The sequence below is a fragment of the Gorilla gorilla genome, chromosome X, assembly GCF_029281585.2.
Source record: "Gorilla gorilla gorilla isolate KB3781 chromosome X, NHGRI_mGorGor1-v2.1_pri, whole genome shotgun sequence".
Taxonomy (NCBI): Eukaryota; Metazoa; Chordata; class Mammalia; order Primates; family Hominidae; genus Gorilla; species Gorilla gorilla.
The window spans coordinates 32,024,115-32,045,454 of record NC_073247.2 but is presented as its reverse complement, the minus strand read 5'-3'; the positions used below and the strand labels follow the sequence as shown (position 1 = coordinate 32,045,454).

The following is a 21,340-nucleotide window of genomic DNA, read 5'->3' as shown; positions in this document are numbered from 1 at the left end:
TTTGTCAGGCTTGTCAAAGATCACATGGTTGTAGATGTGTGGCCTTATTTCTGAGGCCTCTATTCTGTTCCATTGGTCTATATATCTGTTTTGATACCAGTACATGCTGTTTTGGTTACTGTAACCTTGTAGTATAGTTTGAAGTCAGGTAGTGTGATGCCTCCAGCTTTGTTCTTTTTGCTTAGGACTGTCCTGGGTATATGGGCTCTTTTTTGGTTCCATATGACATCTAAAGTAGTTTTTTTCTAATTCTGTGAAGAAAGTCAATGGTAGCTTGATGGGGATAGCATTTAATGTATAAATTACTTTGGGCAGTACGGCCATTTTCATGATATTGATTCTTCTTATCCATGAGCATGGAATGTTTTTCCATTTGTTTGTGTCCTCTTTGATTTCCTTGAGCAGTGGTTTGTAGTTCTCCTTGAAGAGGTCCTTCGCATCCCTTGTAAGTTGTATTCCTAGGTATTTTATTCTCTTAGTAGCAATTGTGAATGGGAGCCCACTCATGGTTTGGCTCTCTATTATGGGTGTATAGGAATGCTTGCGATTTTTGCACATTGATTTTGTATCCTGAGACTTTGCTGAAGTTGCTTCTCAGCTTAAGGCAATTTTGGACTGAGATGATGGGGTTTTCTAAATATACAATCATGTCATCTGCAAACAGGGACAAATTGACTTCTTCTCTTCCTATTTGAATACCCATTATTTCTTTCTCTTGCCTGATGGCCCTGGCCAGAACTTCCAATACTATGCTGAATAGGAGTGGTGAGAGAGGGCATCCTTGTCTTATGTCAGTTTTCAAAGGGAATGCTTCCAGCTTTTGCCCATTCAGTATGATATTGGCTGTGGGTTTGTCATAAATAGCTCTTATTATTTTGAGATACGTTCCATCAATACCTATTTTATTCAGTTTTTAGCATGAAGGGGTGCTGAATTTTATTGAAGGCCTTTTCTGCATCTATTGAGAAAATCATGAGGTTTTTGTCATTGGTTCTGTTTCTGTGATGGATTATGTTTATTGATTTGGGTATGTTGAACCAGCCTTGCATCCCAGGGATGAAGCCGACTTGATCGTGGTGGATAAGCTTTTAGATGTGCTGCTGGATTTGGTTTGCCAGTATTTTATTGAGGATTTTCACATAGATGTTCATCAGGGATTCTGGCCTGAAATTTTCTTTTTTTGTTGTGTCTCTGCCAGGTTTTGGTATCAGGATGATGCTGGCCTCATGAAATGAGTTAGGGAGGAGTCCCTCTTTTTCTATTGTATGGGATACTTTCAGAAGGAATGGTACCAGCTCCTCTTTGTACCTCAGGTAGAATTCGGCTATGAATCCGTCTGGTCCTGGGCTTTTTTTGGTTGGTAGGCTATTAATTACTGCCTCAATTTCAGAACTTGTTATCGGTCTATTTAGGGAGTCAGCTTCTTTCTTGTTTAGTCTTGGGAGGGTGTCATGTCTCCAGGAATTTACCCATTTCTTCTAGATTTTCTAGTTTAATTGTGTAAATGTGTTGATAGTATTCTCTGATGGTAGTGTGTATTTCTGTGGGATCAGTGGTGATCTCTCCTTCATCATTTTTTATTGTGTCTATTTGATTCTTCTCTTTTTTCCTTATTAATCTGGCTAGTGGTTTATTTTGTTAATCTTTTCAAAAAACCACCTCTTGGATTCACTGATTCTTTGAAGGGTTTTTCGTGTCTCTCCTTCAGTTCTGCTCTGATCTTAGTTATTTCTTGACTTCTGCTAGCTTTTGAATGTGTTTGCTCTTGCTTCACTAGTTCTTTTAATTGTCATGTTAGGGTGTCGATTTTAGATCTTTCCCATTTTCTCCTGTGGGCATTTAGTGCTATAAATTTCCCTCTACACACTGCTTTAAATGTGTCCCAGAGATTCTGGTACGTTGTGTGTTTGTTCTCATCGGTTTCAAAGAACTTATTTATTTCTGCCTTAGTTTCATTATTTACCCAGTAGTCATTCAGGAGCAGGTTATTCAGTTTCCATGCTGTTATGCAGTTTTGAGTGAGTTTCTTAATCCTGAGTTCTAATTTGATCGCACTGTGGTCTGAGAGACTGTTTGTTATAATTTCTGTTCTCTTGCATTTGCTGAGGAGTGTTTTACTTCCAATTATGTGGTCAGTTTTAGAATAAGTGTGATGTGGTGCTGAGAAGAAAGTATATTCTGTTGATTTGGGGTGGAGAGTTCTGTAGATGTCTATTAGGTCTGCTTGGTCCAGAGCTGAGTTCAAGTCCTAAATATCCTTGTTAATTTTCTGTCTCATTGATCTGTCTAATATTGATAGTGGGGTGTTAAAGGCTCCCACTATTATTGTGTGGGAGTCTAAGTCTCTTTGTAGATCTCTTAAGAATTTGCTTTATGAATCTGGGTGCTCCTGTATTGGGTGCATATATATTTAGGAAAGTTAGCTCTTCTTGTTGCATTGATCCCTTTACCATTGTGCAATGCCCTTGTCTTTTTTGATCTTTGTTGGTTTAAAGTCTGTTTTATCAGAGACTAGGATTGCAACTCCTGCTTTTTTTTTTCTTGCTTTCCATTTGCTTGGTAAATATTCCTCCATCCCTTTATTTTGAACCCATGTGTGTCTTTGCACGTGAGATGGGTCTCCTGAGTATACTACACTGACGGGTCTTGACTCTTTATCCAATTTGCCAGTCTGTGTCTTTTAATTGGGGCATTTAGTCTGTTTACATTTAAGGTTAATATTGTTATGTGAGAATTTGATTCTGTCATTATGATGCTAGCTGGTTATTTTGCCCATTAGTTGATGCAGTTTCTTCATAGTGTTGATGGTCTTTACAATTTGTATATTATTGCAGTGGCTGGTGCCAGTTTTTCCTTTCCATATTTAGTGTTTCCTTCAGGAGCTCTTGTAAGGCAGGCCTGGTAGTGACAAAATCTCCCAGAATTTACTTGTCTGTAAAGGATTTTATTTCCCCTTAGCTTATGAATCTTAGTTTGGCTGAATATGAAATTCTGGGTTGAAAATTCTAAATGTGGCACATATACACCATGGAATACTATGCAGCCATAAAAAATGATGAGTTCATGTCCTTTGTAGGGACATAGATGAAATTGGAAACCACCATTCTCAGTAAACTATCGCAAGAACAAAAAACCAAACACCGCATATTCTCACTCATAGGTGGGAATTGAACAATGAGATCACATGGACACAGGAAGGGGAACATCACACTCTGGGGACTGTTGTGGGGTGGTGGGGGAAGGGATAGCATTGGGAGATATACCTAATGCTAGATGACGAGTTAGTGGGTGCAGCACACCAGCATGGCACATGTATACATATGTAACTAACCTGCACGATATGCACATGTACCCTAAAACTTAAAGTATAATAATAAATAAATAAATAAATAAATAAATAAAAAGAATGTTGAATGTTGGCCCCCACTCTCTTCTGGCTTGTAGGGTTTCTGCAGATAGATCTGCTGTTAGTCTGATGGGCTTTCCTTTGTGGGTAACCCGACCTTTCTCTCTGGCTGCCCTTAACCTTTTTTTCCTTCATTTCAAACTTCGTAAATCTGATGATTATGTGTCCTGGCGTTGCTTTTCTTGAGGAGTATCTTTGTGGTTTTCTCCGTATTTCCTGAATTTGAATTTGGCCTGTCTTGCTAGGTTGGGGAAGTTCTCCTGGATAATATCCTGAAGAGTGTTTTCCAACTTGGTTCCATTCTCCCAGTCACTTTCAGGTACACCAAACAAGACCAAATGTAGGTTTGGTCTTTTCACATAGTCTCATATTTCTTGGAGCCTTTGTTCATTCTTTTTCATTCTTTTGTCTCTAATCTTGTCTTCAAGCTTTATTTCATTAAGTTGATCTTCAATCTCTGATATCCTTTCTTCTGCTTGATCGATTCAGCTACTGATACTTGTGTATGCTTCATGAAGTTCTCATGTTGTGTTTTTCAGCTTCATCAGGTCATTTATGTTCTTTTCTAAATTGGTTATTCTAGTTAGCAATTCCTCTAACCTTTTTTCAAGGTTCTCAGCTTCCTTGCATTGGGTTAGAACATGCTCTTTTAGCTCAGGAGTTTGTTATTACCCATCTTCTGAAGCTTACTTCTGTCAACTTGTCAAACTCATTTTCCGTCCAGTTTTGTTCCCTTGCTGGTGAGGAGTTGTGATCCTCTGGAAGAAAAGAGACATTCTGGTTTTTGGAATTTTCAGCCTTTTGTGCTGGTTTTTCCTCATCTTCATGGATTTATCTATTTTGATCTTTGATGTTGGTGACCTTTGGATGAGGTTTTTGTGTGGACGTCCTTTTTGTTGATGTTGATGCTATTCCTTTCTGTTTGTTAGTTTTTCTTCTAACAGTCAGGTCCCTCTGGTGCAGGTCTGCTGGAGTTTGCTGGAGGTCCACTCCAGACCCTGTTTGCCTGGGTATCATCACCAGCAGAGGCTGCAGAACAGCAAAGATTGCTGCCTGTTCCTTCCTCTGGAAGCTTCATCCCAGGGGGGCACCTGCCAGATGCCAGCTGGAGCTCTCCTGTATGAGGTGTCTGTCAACCCCTGCTGGGAGGTGTCTCCCAATAAGGAGGCATGGGGGTCAGGGACCCACTTAAGGAGGCAGTCTGTCCCTTAGCTGAGCTCGAGCGCTGTGCTGGGAGATCTGCTGCTCTCTTCAGAGCTGGCAGACAGGAATGTTTAAGTCTGCTGAAGCTGCACCCACAGCCACCCCTTCCCCCACGTGCTCTGTCCCAGGGAGATGGGAGTTCTATCTATGAGCCCCTGACTGGGGCTGCTGCCTTTCTTTCAGAGATGCCCTGCCTAGAGAGGAAGACTCTAGAGGAAGAATCCAGAAGAATCTAGAGGAGAATCTAGGCAGTCTGGCTACCATGGCTTTGCCAAGGTTGTGGTGGGCTCCGCCCAGTTCGAACTTCCCAGAGGCTTTGTTTACACTGTGAGGGGAAAACTGCCCACTAAAGCCTCAGTAATGGTGGACGCCCCTTCCCCCAGCAAGGTTGAGCATCCCAGGTCCACTTCAGACTGCCGTGCTGGCAGTGAGAATTTCAAGCCAGTGGATCTTAACTTGCTGGGCTCTGTCGGGGTGGGATCCACTGAGCTAGATCACTTGGCTCCCTGGCTTCAGCCCCCTTTCCAGGGAGTGAATGGTTCTGTCTCGCTGGCATTCCAGGTGTCAATGGGGTAGGAAAAAACTCCTGCAGCTAGCTTGGTGTCTGCCCAAATAGCCGCCCAGTTTTGTGCTTGAAACCCAGGGCCCTGGTGGTGTAGGCACCTGAGGGAATCTCATAGTCTGTGGGTTGCGAAGACCATGGGAAAAGTGTAGTATCTGGGCCGGGAATGCACCGTTCCTCGTGGCATAGTCCCTTGTGGCTTCCCTTGGCTAGGGGAGGGAGCTCCCCGACCCCTTGCGCTTCCAGAGTGAGGCGATGCCCCACCCTGCTTCTGCTCACCCTCCACAGGCTGTACCCACTGTCTAACCTGTCCCAGTGAGATGAGCCGGGTACCTCAGTTGGAAATGCAGAAATTACCCACCTTCTGCATTGATCTCTCTGGGAGCTGCAGACTGGAGCTGTTCCTATTTGGCCATCTTGCCAGCCACCAAAAGTTCTTTTTCTTAATCTGTTTTATCCATTACCTAGTACCTTGAATTCTTTCAGAATAATCTTTTCTTCCTAGGTTTAATTTCTTTAAGGCTCTCCAACCATTTTATTTATTTTATATAATATACTATTCTTCCACTTTTTAAGCAACTAATCAAAAACTTTAAAAAGATGTGGGGGCTGAACTGTTTTCAGATTCCTGATGCTGAGAGATTATAACTGGGCCCTTCTAATCCAGCATGTGAGCTGATGATTTTTATACTGGAGCTTAAGAGGATTTGGATGAGGGCAGTTTGCAGTGTTATTAACTATTTGAAAGATCTTCCTTCTGCTTTGGTTTGCAAAATCAATCCAAAAGAAACCAAAAACCTCTACTCATATTTCATTTAACTGCTATAATTTAAATGGCCAGTTATTGGCTTGGTAGAGTGACCAAACATGTGGAAAGACTTCTAGATACTTTGTCCTTTACTAACTAAGTCCTTCCACAGGAGACTTGAAAAATCTTTGGGACATTTTTATTTATGAGCAGCAAGCATTTATTATACCATCTAATGCATCATTTCTGGAGTACTTTCTATGAGGCAAGAACTCTGCTAATTAGCCAGGCGTGGTGATGCACGCCTGTAATCCCAGCTACTCAGGAGGCTGAGGCAGAGAATTGCTTGAACCCGAGAGGCGGAGGTTGCAGTGAGCCGAGATCATGCCATTGCACTACAGACTGGGTAACAGGGCAAGACTCTGTCTCAAAAAAAATAAAAAAAAAAAGAAAAGAAAAGAAAAAAAAAAGAACTCTTCTAAGTACTTGACGTATGTTATCTAATTTAATCCTCAAAAAAACACCATGAGTAGTATTACTATTCCATTTTACAGACAGGGAAACAAAAATACAGGGAGGTTAAGTCTCAAGCTCAAGGTCAATTAGCTATTAAAAGCCAAGCTGTGATAGCAAATTCAAGTCTATTTGACCTCGTAATTCATGCTCTTCTATTTCCATCAATAAAATTGCACAAATTAAGGAAGAATGCCTTCCTTAGACGATTTCTCCAAGTTTTACATTAGAAACAGACTACTTTCTATGTCAAAATATTGTTGAACTGCTTTTCCATCAATTACATGGTTCCTTACCACCATCAGCTTGATGCTCAAAATTATTTTGTGAGACTAACCAACATGTAGTCTTTATGAACTTCATTAAATAAGTCTAAAGGAATAAGAATTCCCATGAATATAGTGCACATCCCACATTTCTTCATTTTTGAATCACTAATTTCTTTTTCTGTGGTTAGTTCTTCTTTGGAAATCGTACATTTTACTTGAACACAAAAATTTCCGATGGGTAGAATCCTATTTTCTTTTGTCTCCAGAACAGCTGATTAATGACAGCTGAACTTTTACCTGATAAGGAAGATTATTTACATTTTAAAATCACAGGACAGAGAGACCCTGGAACCTACAGACGCTATCCTAACTTCACATTGGTAAAACTCAGTTTATGATGTCATTGCCCATAGGCCCTTCATCATACTGCTATACGTCACTCAAGCCATTTGCTATTTATGTGGATAAAAAGGACATGGTATTTGATTTTCTCTTGTCCCAACTACTCAGGTAGAAAATGTTCAGGTATAATGTCACAGAAATTAATTTTCCTCAATGCACAATGTGTACAAGTAACATTTATGAGGATAATTTCTAAAATATCAGCTTTACATTCATTCCTGTGCTTTTTGTGAGGTCCTGGATTTTCAATAAATCAGAAAAGGTCTGGATTCCTACCTTCAAACCAATACTATTTGGTGATATTATTGTTAAAAGATATGTTTTCCTCCTATTCTTATAAAATATGACCATTCATGGCCACAAAGGGACTCAGCCAACTGTGTCTACCTTTTAGCATGTTTCTATGCATAGAAATGTGTTATGATGAAATAGCAAGGGCAAGGAGTCCATGTACAGCAAGATGGAAAAGCTGATGGGAAATATTACCATTTTGAAAAGTTGCCAAGCAACTGATCTCATCAAATTTAAGCCTTTGCCCTTTGAAGCCTGAGCAATGAGACCCTATATAGTTAAAATGATTTAATGCCACCTTTTCCCTGTTTCTATTTCCATGTTAAAGCTTCTATGTAATAATGACAATAATGAAAACAAAGACCCAACATACTGGGCACTGAGGCAATTTACAATGTCTTACCATTAAATTCTCACAAAACTCTACAAGGCAGATATTATCATATTCATTTAATAAGAAAACTGAGGCCCAGAGTAACATCCCCAAGGTCACACTGGAATAATTAGATGGCAGACAAAATTACCAACTATGGCTGATGCTACAGCCAATGCTAGTAACTACTAACCTAGATTGCTTCTGCTACTGGTATCCATGTTTCCATAAGTTATTCCTGTCTATCTTTTTAGGAAAGTAAACCTATTTTATACTCTCTGATTTAAAAAGGACATAACACATTGTTGCTCATTTTACATCTAAATTTAGCAGTCTTTTCCTAAGGCCTGTCAGGTTCATATCTATGTAAATGCATGCTCGTTATAGTGTTAGTAAATCCAAAACAACATACACAAGAACATATAAAATCAGACTTGGTTCTGCTTGCTGGAATCAAATTCTTGAATTTAGAATGAGGAATGTAATTTTTGGAAATTATTTACCTACAATTAAAAAATTATTTCCATCACATTTAGCTAGCATTACCACTGGTAAGGGTCAAAATAATATCCATGAGTACTTAATCCTAGCTCTATCACTTAGTAGTTGGGTAAGTTATTTAACCTTTCTGTTTTTTAGATTTCTCATCTGTAAAACAAATATTTTATTAGTACATACCTCATAGGGTTGTTGTGAGGATTAAATGGATTAATGCTTTTAAATGCTTAGAACTGTGTTTGGCATACCTGAACGCTCAACAGGTATTACAATAAGTCCTCACTTAATGTTGTCTCTAGGTTCTTGGAAACTGGGACTTAAAGTGAAACCACAGACTACAAAACCATCTTCTTCCTCATTGTTATAACAAAATGATATTGAAGGAAATGGCATTGGGATCAGCTGTGCATCATTTTGCTTAAAGTCCCAGTTTCCAAGAACCTGTAGATGATGTTAAATGAGGGCTTATTGTATTTACTCATTTTCTAGAAATGCCATCTACTGTCAGTCCATATTGTATTTGTTTAATTGCTTAGGGTAAATACCTGTACTTCTTTTAACTCATTCTTAACAACTAGAGGGTCCATGGTATAACATAAGAACCTTCGTTAAACAACATACTTTAAAAGCTACTATTAAGATATTTTCAGGCTGGGCGTGGTGGCTCATGCCTGCAATCGCAGCACCTTGAGAGGCCGAGGTGGGCAGATCACGAGGTCAAGAGATCGAGACCATCCTGGCCAACACGGTGAAACCACGTCTCTACTAAAAATACAAAAATTAGCTGGGTGTGGTGGCGTGCACCTGTAGTCCCACCTACTTGGAAGGCTGAGGCAGGAGAATCGCTTGAACCCGGGAAGTGGAGGTTGCAGTGAGCCGAGATCATGCCACTGCACTCCAGCCTGGGCAACAGAGCAAGACTCCATCTCAAAAAAAAAAAAAACAGATATTTTCAAATATTTTTCTTCACATCTGTGTTTCTTTGTCACTGTGTTTAATAACAGAGTGTCCCTATTTTTCTATTATATATCTAAATTTCGAATATGAATGTACAAGGAAAATATAGCAACTATATACACATTCAACTGAAAGCACATATGAAGAACTGTGTCATATTGCTTTTGCTTCTCAAAATTCTACCCATATTCTTATAATCTTAACTCTAAAGTCTCTTTGAGTAAACAGATGATCTGGGAAGTTAATAGGAAAGAAATGGTAGCTAAATTCACATACTTCAAGGTAAGGGTCTTTGTGACCAAGAACAGAAATTGAACACTCTAAGGATAAAAGACTTACATAGTGCATTTTAAGGTATCACACAAGTGCTAAGAGATTAAATTACCATTATTTCCAGAAAATGTCAAGTATGTAGTTTTTTGTACTTTAGTTTTTTTTTTTAAACAATATATTTAAGCAGGACTACATACTTTCGTTATCATTATTTTCAAATACAAGATAATATTGTCGTACTTGGGAGTCCAGGTAATGGGACTATTTTATAGGTTAAATAAAAAAGTTGTCATTGATTATTGCTTATGAAGGTTTGAAGTTATTTCTGTTGGGGTCGTTAGGGTCTGGGCTGAGATATTTAGACAAATCTTCAGATCTCAGACATAGGCTTGAGAAGGTACCAGGTATTTGGTGGGATGACTAGCATTTAAAAACCCTGGATGAAATCGCTATTCATCATTTAAAACCCAGCATAAATGTCATGTGTACTCATTTGACTTCCAAGGCAAACTATGAGGCTTTATTTCCTAGGCTACTACAGCACTTGGTGCACACCTTCCAACTTACCTGAAGTGACTGTGATGCATCTATTTATTTGTTTCTTCCCTTTGGGTAATTAGGATTTATGGTTTTATTCATTTTTGTGTCCCAGTGGCTGGCTGACTTTATGTATACAAGTATTAGTTGAATGACTTAACAAGTAAATTGTTGGGAAAATTAGGGCCACACAGTCCTGTGCCTGACATATAGGTTTTATTATTTAACATTTAATTTTAAAAAGGTAAATACATTAAACTGTTATTTACTTGAAACAATCTTCAGTTCTTGTACTGAGGAATCTCCAGTGAAGTATCTACAAGTATCTACATTAAGGTTATATTTGTTTCAGTTTCAAAAGTTAAAAAAAAAAACTTTGGAGAATACAAGAGTGACTATAGACAAAGATATCATATGGAGACTACACTACTGTGCACACACACAACCCAAACAAAGCACCCTACCCAACTGACACTATAGAATGCAAATACAGAAAAATGTCTTTCCCTATGAAAGCAAACCCACAAAATTCAAAGAAGTGACTGCTTCACCAGATGCACAGATATCAATGTAAGGTCATGAGAAACATGAAAAAGTAAGGAAATATGACACTTCCAAAGCAACACAACTCTAGCAATATACACCAAAGGAAAAAAAAACTGTATGAAATGCCTGAAAAGCAATTCAAAATAATGATCTTAAGGAAACTCAGAGAGATATAAGAAAATACAGACAATTCAACAAAATAAGGAACACAATTCATGATCTGAATGAGAAATTCAACAAAAATAGACATCATATAAAAGAACCAAACAAAAATCTTAAAACTGAAGAATTCAATGAATGAAATAAAAACATACAACTGAGAACTTCAACAATAGACTAGATCAAGCTTAAGAAGGAATTTCTGAATATAAAGACAGGTCTTTTGAAATAATCCAGTCAGAGAAAAAAGAAAGAAAAAAGAATAAAAAAGAATAAAGAAACTCTACATGACAAATGGGACACCATAAAGTGACCAAACATTTGAATTTAAGTGTTCCAGAAGTAAATTAAATGGGCAAAGGCATAGAAAACCTATTTGTAACAGTTAATATTAAGTGTCAATTTGATTGAATTGAAGGATTCAAAGTGTTGTTTCAAGGTATGTCTGTTAGGGTGTTGCCAAAGGAGATTAATATTTGAGTCAGTGAACTGGGAGAAGAAGACCCACCCTCAATGTGGGTGGCACCATCCAACTGGCTGTCAGCATGGCTAGAAACAGCAGGCAGAAGGAGGTGGAATAAGCTGGCTTGCTGAGTCTTTCGGCTTTCATCTTTCTCCCATGCTAGATGCTTCCTGCCCTTGAATCAGACTCCAGGTTCTTCAGCCTTTGGATTCTTGAACTTTTATCAGTGGTTTGCCAGTGGCTCTCAGGCCTTCGGCCACATACTGAAGTCCGCACTGTTGGCTTCTCCACTTTTGAGGCTTTGGGACCTGGACTGAGCCACTACTGGCTTCCTTACTCCTCAGCTTGCAGACAGCCTATTGTGGGAGTTCACCTTGTGATCGTGTGAGTCAATTCTGCTTCATAAACTCCCTTTCATATATACATACATCCTATTAGTTCTGTCCCTCTGGAAAACCCTGACTAATACGCTATTTAACAAAATAAGAGCTAAAAACTTCCCAAGTTTTGCAAGCGATATACCATACAAACATACAGGAAGCTCAAAGAACCGCAAACAGATTCAAACCCAAAAAAGTCTTCTCCAAATCACATTATATTCAAATTGTCAAAAGTCAAAGACACAGAAAAAAATTTAAAAACAGTAAGAAAAAAGTGTCAGATCACATAAAAAGAACCTCCATCAGAATAATAGTGGATTTCTCAGCAGAAACTTTACAGACCAAGAAAGAATGGGATGATATACTCAAAGTGCTGAAAGAAAAAATTGTTGGCTAATACTACTACAACCAGCAAAGCCATGATTCAGCAATGAAGGAGAAATAAAGTCTTTCCCAGACAAGCAAAGACTGAGGGAATTCATTACCACTAGACCAGGCTTAAAAGAAATACTTAAGGGAATCCTACATCTATAAGCAAAAAGACAGTAATTTCCATCATGGAAGCACACAAAAGAATAAAAGTCACTGGTAGAGTAGAAACACAAATGACAAAGATAAATGAATCAAACCTTATCACTACAGAAAACCACCAAACTGCAAAGATAAAACAAAAAGAGAAGAAAGCAACAAAGAATAAGCAAAACAATTGCCTAAATGAAGGAGTAATTCCTCACCTACCAGTAACAACCCTGAATGTAAACGGTTTAAATTCCCCAATCAAAAGATATAGACTGGCTGAGTGGATTAAAGAAAAAAAAAAAAAAAACAAGACCCAACTCTATACTGCATACAAGAAGCTCACTTCACCTGTAGACACATACCGACTGACAGTAAAAAGATAGAAAAAGATATTTCATGCAAACAAAAACCAAATCAAGCATCAGTAGGTATACTTAGATAAAATAAACTTTAAGTCAAAAACTGTAAAAAGAGACAAAGAAGGTCATTATATAATGACAAAGGAATCAATTCAGCAAATGAATAGTTGTAAATATATATGTACCCAACACAGGAGCACCCAGAAATATAAAGCAAACCTTACTAGAGCTAAAGGGAGAGATAGACCCCTATAATAATAATAGCTATGGACTTAACACCCAACTCTCAGCATTAGATAGGTCATCTAGAGAGATAATCAACACAGAAATGTCAGACTTAAACTGCACTATAGACTAAATGGACCTAACAGACATTTACAGAACATTTCATTCAACAGCTGCAGAATATACGTTCTTCTCATCAGTACAAATAACATTCTCCAGGATAGACCATATGTTAGGCCACAAGTTTCAACAAATTTTAAAAATTGAAATTCTATCAAGTATCTTTTCAGATCATAATGAAATAAAACTAGAAATCAATAGTAAGAGAAACTTTAAAAACTGTACAATTATATGGAAGTTAATATGCTTCTGAACAACGAATGGGTCAATGAAGAAATTAAAAAGGAAATTAAAAAATTTAAGCAAATTAAAACAGAAATACAATATACAAAAACCTATGGGATACAGCAAAAGCAATACTAAGAAAGAAGTTTATAGCAAGAAATGCCTACATCAAAAAAGCAGAAAGATTTCAAATAAACACTCTTAACATTGCACTTCAAAAAATTAGGAAAAAAAGAAATCAGAAAAGCAAAAATAAATCAAACTCAAAATTAGTGGAAGAAAAGAAATAATAAAGATCAGAGCAGAACTAAATGAAAGAGACAAAAAAAAAACCTACAGAAGACCAACAAAACGAAAAGTTGATTTTTTGAAGGGTAAACAAAATAAATTATTAGCCTGAATAAGAACAGAGATTACCCAAATAAAGTCAGACATAAAAAGGAAACTTTACAACTGATACCACAATAATACAAAGGAATATAAGAGACTATTCTGAACAACTATAAGCCAACAAATTAGAAAACCTAGAGAAAATGATAAATTCCTGGACTCATATAATGTATCAAGATTGAATCAAGGAGAAATAAAAAGACTGAACAGATCACTATCTAGTAATGAGATTGAATCAGTAATAAAAATGATCCCAACACAGAAAAGCCCAGGACCAGATGACTTCATTGCTGGCTTCATTGCTGAATTCTACCAAACTTTTAAAGAATAACTTATACCAAGTATTCTCAAACTATCCGAAAAAATAGTAGAGGAGGAAATTCTTCCAAACTCATTCTATGAGGCCAGCAGTAGCCTACTACTAAAATCCAACAAGAAGAAAACTAAAAAAGAAAACTGCAGACCAATATCCCTCATGAACATGGATGCAAAAATCCTCAACAAAACACTAGAAAATAAAATCTAACAATACATGAAAAAGATTGTATACCATTATCAAATGAGATTTAACCCAGAGATGCAAGGATGGTTCAACATATGCAAATCAATAAATGTGATACCTCAACAGAATAAAGGACAAAAACCATATAAACATTTCAATAGATACACAAAAAAGCCACTTAATAACATTCAACATCCCTTCATGATAAAAACTCTCAACAAATTAGAAAGCAATGCACCTCAACACAATAAAGGCCAGATATGACAATCCCACAGCTAACATTATATTGAATGGAGAAAAGTGGAAAGCTTTTTCTCTAAAAACTGGAACAAGACAAGGATGAGCACTTTCACAACTCCTATTTAACATAGTACTAGAAATGCTAACCAGAGAAATTAGATAAGATAAAGAAATAAAGGGCATTCAAATTGGAAAAGAGAAAGTCAAATTGCTCCTGTTTGCAGACAATATGTTCTTATATATAGAAAAACCTAAAGACTCCACAATAAAACTCTTAGAACTGATTAAGAACTTCAATAAAGTTGCAGTATACAAAATCAACATACAAAAATTAGTAGTGTTTCTATATGCCAATAACAAACTATCTGAAAAAAAATCAAGAATGCAATCCCCTTTATAATAGCTACAAAAAATACTTAGAAATAAAGTTAACCAAGGAAGTGAAAGATCTCTACAATGAAAACTACAAAACACTGATGAAAGAAACTGAAGAGAACACAAAAAATGGAAAGACATCACATTTTCATGGATTAGAAGAATTAACATTGTCAAAATGACTATACTACCCAAAGCAATCTACAGATTCAATGGAATCCCTGTCAAATACCAATGACATGCTTTACAGAAATAGAAAAAAAATCCAAAATTTGTAGGGAACCATAAAATACCCCAAATAGCCAGAGCATTTGTGAACAAAAAGAACAAACCTGAAGGCATCACACTGACTGACTTCAAATTATACTACAAAGCTGTAATAACCAAATCAGCATTGCACTGGTATAAAAACAGACACATAGCCCAATCAAACAGAATGGAGTATTCAGAAATAAGTCCGTATTTACAGCCGGGTGATTTTTGACAAAGGCAACAAGAACATACACTGGGCAAAGGACAGCCTCTTCAATAAATAGGGCTGGGAAAACTGGATATCCATATTCAGAAAAATGAAACTAGAATCCTATCTCTCACCATGTACAAAATCAACTCAAAATGGATTAAACGCTTAAATATAAGACCCCAAATTATAAAACTACTAGAAGAATACATAGGGGAAATACTTCAGGACATTGTACTAGGCAAATATTTTTATGGCTAAGGTTTACATGCAACAAAAGAAAAAAAACAGACAAACGGGATTATATCAAACTAAAAATCTTATGTAGAGCAAAGGAAACATTCATCTAACAGGGAACTAATATCCAGAATATGCAAGGAACTCAAACAACTCAACAGCAATAAAAGAAATATTTTTATTTAAAAATGGGCAAATGATCTGAATAGACATTTTGTGAAAGCAGACACACAAATGACCAACTGGTATATAAAAATGCTTAACGTCATTTATCATTAGGGAAATGCAAATTAAAACCACAAAGAGATATCATCTCACCCCAATTAGAATGGTTATTAACAAAAAGACAAAAAATAAGAAATGCTGGCAATGATTCAGAGAAAAGGGAGCTCTTATACAATATTGATGAGAATGTAAATTGGTACCGTCATTATAGTAACTAGTATGGAGAGTCTTTAAAAACCTAAACACAGGACTACCATACGATTCAGCATTCACATTACTGGGTATAGGTCCAAAGGAAAGGAAATCAGTATGTCAAAGAGATATCTGTACTCCCATGTGTATTGCAGCATTATTCACAATAGCTAAGATATGAAAATTAACCTATGTGTTTATCAACAGATTAATGGATAAAGTAAATGTGATATATATAATATTAGAATATTACTCAGCTCTAAAAAAGAATGAAATCTTATCATTTGCTGCAACATGAATGAACCTGGAAGACATTATGTTAAGTAAAATACATCAGGCCCAGAAAGATAAATACTGCATGTTTGCATTCATGAGTGGGAACTAAAAACTTTGAGCTCATAGAGAGTAGAACTGTGGTTACTGGAGGCTGAGAATGGGAGGGGTGAGTGGGAGAGGGATTTTGAAGAGATTGGTTAATGGATATAAATTACAGCTACATGAGAGAAGTTAAGTTCTGGTATTCTACGGCGCTATAGGATGGCTATAGGTAACAATAATTTATTATATAATTTCTAATAGCTGGAAGAGAAGATTTCGAATGTTCCCAGAACAAAGAAGTGATAAATGTTTAAGGTGAAGAGTATGCTAATTACCCTGATTTGATCATTACCCATTCTATACATGTATCAAAATACCACTCTCTATCCCATAAATATGTACAATTATTATGTGTCAATTTTAGAAAGTTAAAAGCCATACTGAATGAAACAAATAACTCTGCTTACTTCTCTCTTTTAAGTATGTACATATTTCTTTTCTCCTAAGTTGTTTACAAAAAGATATCAAGTATTTATAGGCTATCTAAATTTTCTAATATTTAAAAAGTATTCTATTCTAGTGGGGGGAGATTTGTGGCACATGATGGCATTAGGGGCTTTAAACTGTAGTCCGAAGGGACTACCAACTTATAGCCATTGGAGTAAGAACTTAGTAAACATTTTTTAAAATAAAGTCATCAGTAATCAATCACTTTCATTTGGTCACTATAATTTCTCTTAAATTAAACATTAATTATCTACTTCAACACAAGTAGAAAATAGCCAGATAATACTGGGACACAAAGAAAGAAGAATTGACATACATTACTGCCTATTCAGTAATAGGCAGTCAATTAGTACTTGTGGAATGAATGAATAAGAATAAAAACTTTACATTATTTCATGGGGCAAGGGTAGGGATAGCAAAGATTACAGGCCTCTATACTCTATATTGTAGGTTTCCAATATAGTAGAGGAGAAAAGTAAAGGTTCAAATATCTTCAATACTTAACAGTTTAATTGCCACTAGAGTAGTGTAGTTGAGGAGTTTATGTTAAAATATATTATTTATTCTTATGATTAAAAAGCACATGTACAGAGAATAACACAAAGTAAGATAAGTGTGATTCCTATTCTTTAGGATCATTTTGGGAAAAATTTTTCTTTCATACTTACTACCAAAGAGCTGAAAGGAAATAAGACATGTATATGAAGATATGTGATGACTGCTCTTTTGAGACCAAAGGAGGGAGGCATATGGCCATGACAGACAAGTGAGGTGTAGGAATAGAATGGAGGAGCTAAAGACAACTTTGCTGCTGCTCAGCTCCCATTGATCAAGTTTGAACTAATTAGCAGGGATGCTGTCCTTCCTCAAAGTATAAGCTCCTCGCTAAAAATTATTAATTTGAAAAGTGGAAAGGGAGGAACAGAGACTTTCAATTAAATCCATTTATTCTTGCAGAAGAACCATAAGCTTGACTACTTTAAGCAACTTTATCTGCAAATCTTTCGGATATACTATAACAATTTTAAGTATTTGTGACTGGGTTACTTTTTCGGTCATGAATCAAAGATTAAAACAATCCTGTGCCCATCATAACTCTAGGTCCATTTTTGCCTTAAATACAGTATGTTCAATCCATTCTATTTAAAATCCACTTCCACTCTAATGTCAAATAAATTTCACAGCTTCTTTAAAAAATACAAAAACTGAGGTGAGAATTTCTCGAGAAAATTATATTTCTTAAAATCCCTGAGGAATATGGAGATAATTTTATTTTAAATAAGTCATGTTACCAGTAAGTATTCATTTAAAAAAACAAAAAAGAAAAAAAAACACTTGAATTTTTCCAAACTGGCAACATCTAACACACAAGAAATACATGTGATGCTAAAAAGATTTTTATAAATCATTATGAGCTAAAATGTTACCTACTGTTCTTTCTTATCTTTTGAAAATCTAGAATAATTTTTAATATAATGTCTCATATTGTAGAAATTCCACTTAGAAGCACATGAGAGAGACAGATCAATTATAAAGATTCAAAAGCTCCTAAGTAACTCTCACAACCCAAAAACTTATTAAAGGAAATTGAGATTCCTATGCCAGAAATATATTCTTATATAAACATAAAAGAAGAACTCTTACCATAAGTTGGGGTGCTTTCTCGTCTTCCTTGACTACTTGATCTTCCTTTTTCATATTCATAGCAATATAAGACAGTATCTTCTTCGACAATATTAAATCTCTTTCGATATTCCTGATCCAGAAATGAATTTGGTGATTCAGATCCCTTATGCACTGGCTTGCCCACCATATGTCCTCTGAGGTCTTCACAAGGAAGGTTTCCTTTTTCATCCCTAAAGAAAGGTTAGAGTAAAGGAGAAGATGTAGAAACATGTTAGGGTAGTAAATGGCCGAGGGTCTAAAATACTAATAATTTATTCCCATACAATATATCTCCTGACCTTTTCAAACTTTCTTTGAGATTTATGGGGCAATTTGTAATTATTCTTATTTTGCTGAAAACAAAATGGTGAGTCTCAGAAAGGCTAAACAACTTGCCTCAATGTTACACAGCTAATAACTGACAGAATTTGAAATAGGCCATGAAACTTTTAACTGTTGCCCAAGTCCATTTTTCACTGTACCATGTCATACATAAATTGCTTTTAGTGTTCAAGAGAGTAGGTATAATGTTAGTAATGTTAACTTAAGTATATAGCTTTCTTCTGCCAGTTTACCTTTGCACATAAATTGTTTTTAGTGTTCAAGACAGTAGGTATAATGGTAGTAATGTTAACTTAAGTATAATGTTTTCTTCTGCCAGTTTACCTAATTGATTCTTGGTAAAAATCTGCACTGCTTAAAAATAGAAATATATTTAAGAACTACCATAAGGAGCACTGCAGCCTTAGGAATCAAATTAGCATGATATAAACTTGTATTATAAGAAATTCAAACAACATGTTGTTAATTTAAAATAAACCTTAAAAGAATTATTCTCAGTATTCAAACTCTACGTATCTCATTTAAGAGTAAAAAGACATACTCCTAGAACTCATTCTAAATGGATATATCAAAATTTCATTATACATCAATGTTTCTTGAGGAGAGAAGGTAATTTGATAAAATATAGAGTTTAAGAATGGAATTTAGGGTGATGGCAAGTTGATTTTTTTCTTCTATAGGATTCTAGAGAAAAACATCTCTAATAATTTATGGGCTCCCTAAAACCTATTACTCACACACTGCAATAGGTAATTAAGCCCAAATTAAGCCCATTTTGATAGAAATAGTCCATTTGTGATTTGTTAAATTGAATCTTGTTTATTCTATGACATGTTTCACTGCTTACCTATGAACTTTTTGTCAGAAAAGCTTGTCTTCTAGAACATGACTATGAATGTAAATGCAATGTTTCCCCCCTTGTGGACCATTAGTTAAATTTCTTCCTTGTTCTTAATTGTTTCTGGTTACCCTAAACAGTGCCATGAATAAATGCTGTCAAACCAGAAAAACAATTTAATTTTATGTTGAGTGATGAGACTAAAATCTTAAATTCATAGAATAAACTAAATTATAACAAGACAGATAAAAAGAACAAATTTTTAATTAATTCCTATTATACCTTATAAAATGGTGATGAGCTTATAAAAGTAATGTGAATTCTAAAATATGAGCCCCAGTCTGGCTCATATCAAATACAGCAGAAGCCTGTATTTCTGCTTCTGTGTGTAAATGTTTAGGTTTGTCCAAATGTAGAAAACTATATTCCCAGTATTTGAAATACGTAGAAAGTAGTAAACAGCATTCTCCAGACTGACAATCAGTGAGTTTTCTTATCTGTTTAACCCATCACAAGGTGTTGTTGCCATTTACATTACAATTTACTCTTTTATTTTCTAAAATAAAAGTATTGCTTATTACCAAAATAGAACTATATAGATAGTTCTTAGGCAACATGAAGGAAATAAATATAAAATCCAGGCAGAATTTTATTTCAGCTTGCTGAAAACTTTTCCTGAACAAATTGCCTGGTTAGTCCACTATCAAAAAGAAATTGACACTGCAACTAGCTTGGAAGCAGCCTTAACGAATTTGTGGCACTGGAGTAAGGTTATGCCCATCTGTAAATGGACCAGACCTCAAGCTATGAGGCTTGTGACATGAATGTTAATGCAGCTGAAATCAGAGGGTGATTCAGCCCTATTAATACACACACTATATTTATATGGAAACATCTTGTGGCAGGAAATTGAAAGGGATGGTATTTCCTATAATGATATGAAGGAGGGACCTTATATCAACAGGGTAGATTTTTAAAACAAATCTATATAGAATGCAGTAAAATACTGTTGAATTAAGAAAAGTACCAAGCAAAACCAAACTTTTCAGTAGAATGAGTAGATACATGTATTGTGTATGTAAATGTGTGTATGTGTATGTGTGTGTGTGTTTAATGTATATATTCACGTCATGAGTCCCTGGAGAACTCAGTGTGTTAATTCATTCTGATGTAAAGAGTTTTTACACCTTTCTTAATATTGTAAGTTAATGCACATAAGTAATAAATCTGTGCCTTTGCTCTAGAAAGGATTTAAGGAAGCATTAAAAGAGCATTGTTTTACTGAACTAACTTTATATTTAATGGTACACAGTAGAGTTAATAGGAGAAATTAGTGCTTAAATGTCACAGTTGTTCAAAGACCTATAAATTCTACATTTTTATCATAGAAAAAGAAATTTGGTTAAGTATAGAAATGTACTATATATAATGATAATGAAGCTGTGTTTAGTCACAGACATATAATAAAATGCCAACCAAATTTCACTCACTTCACATACATGAGTGTTTTATCTTTTAGAGAAAAAGGCACTTTTGCAATAACTTTTTTTCTGGGTTAAATGTCTTCAAAAAATCATAACCACATGAAAAAAATTCTGCCTAATTTGAAAACTAGTCCTATCATTTTTCAAGTCTGTTTTCTTTTTGAGATGAGAGAGGTTTTATTATTTGCCATCCAAATCAAACATATATGTTCACATACCACCAAAATGCCTATCCCGTATAAACAAAGTTTTTTAATATGGGGAAAAATGTTCAGAAGAATTAAACTAGGTCCATCACATTCATCTTCAAAATAAGAAAATAGGAAAAAAGTGCCAAGGCTGTATCTGTAAAAATAATCACGACTGCAAAAAGTTTTGACTGTCAACTTAAATCAAGCCAGAAAATGCAGACATTTATATAAGGCTGTGGTTCAAAGGGGCTTTGATGCATGGATTGTCCTGATTCCAATATCGAAAGACTTTATGACTGGGTAAGTAATAATTTGACTCAAAATGTATTTAGAATATTCTGTTAAA

At 35.7% G+C, this 21,340-nt stretch overlaps 1 protein-coding gene across 8 annotated transcripts in view; it reads right to left on the bottom strand.

Moving 5' to 3' along the window:
* Positions 1 to 21,340, bottom strand: part of CNKSR2 (connector enhancer of kinase suppressor of Ras 2) — a 280,333-nt gene that overhangs the window by 104,616 nt on the left and 154,377 nt on the right. For all 8 annotated transcript variants that reach the window (XM_004063901.4, XM_019019643.4, XM_004063902.4 and 5 more), the window contains one exon: positions 18,119 to 18,330. In XM_004063901.4, coding sequence (XP_004063949.1) covers positions 18,119 to 18,330 — 212 coding nt within the window. The remainder of the gene's footprint in view (positions 1 to 18,118; positions 18,331 to 21,340) is intronic.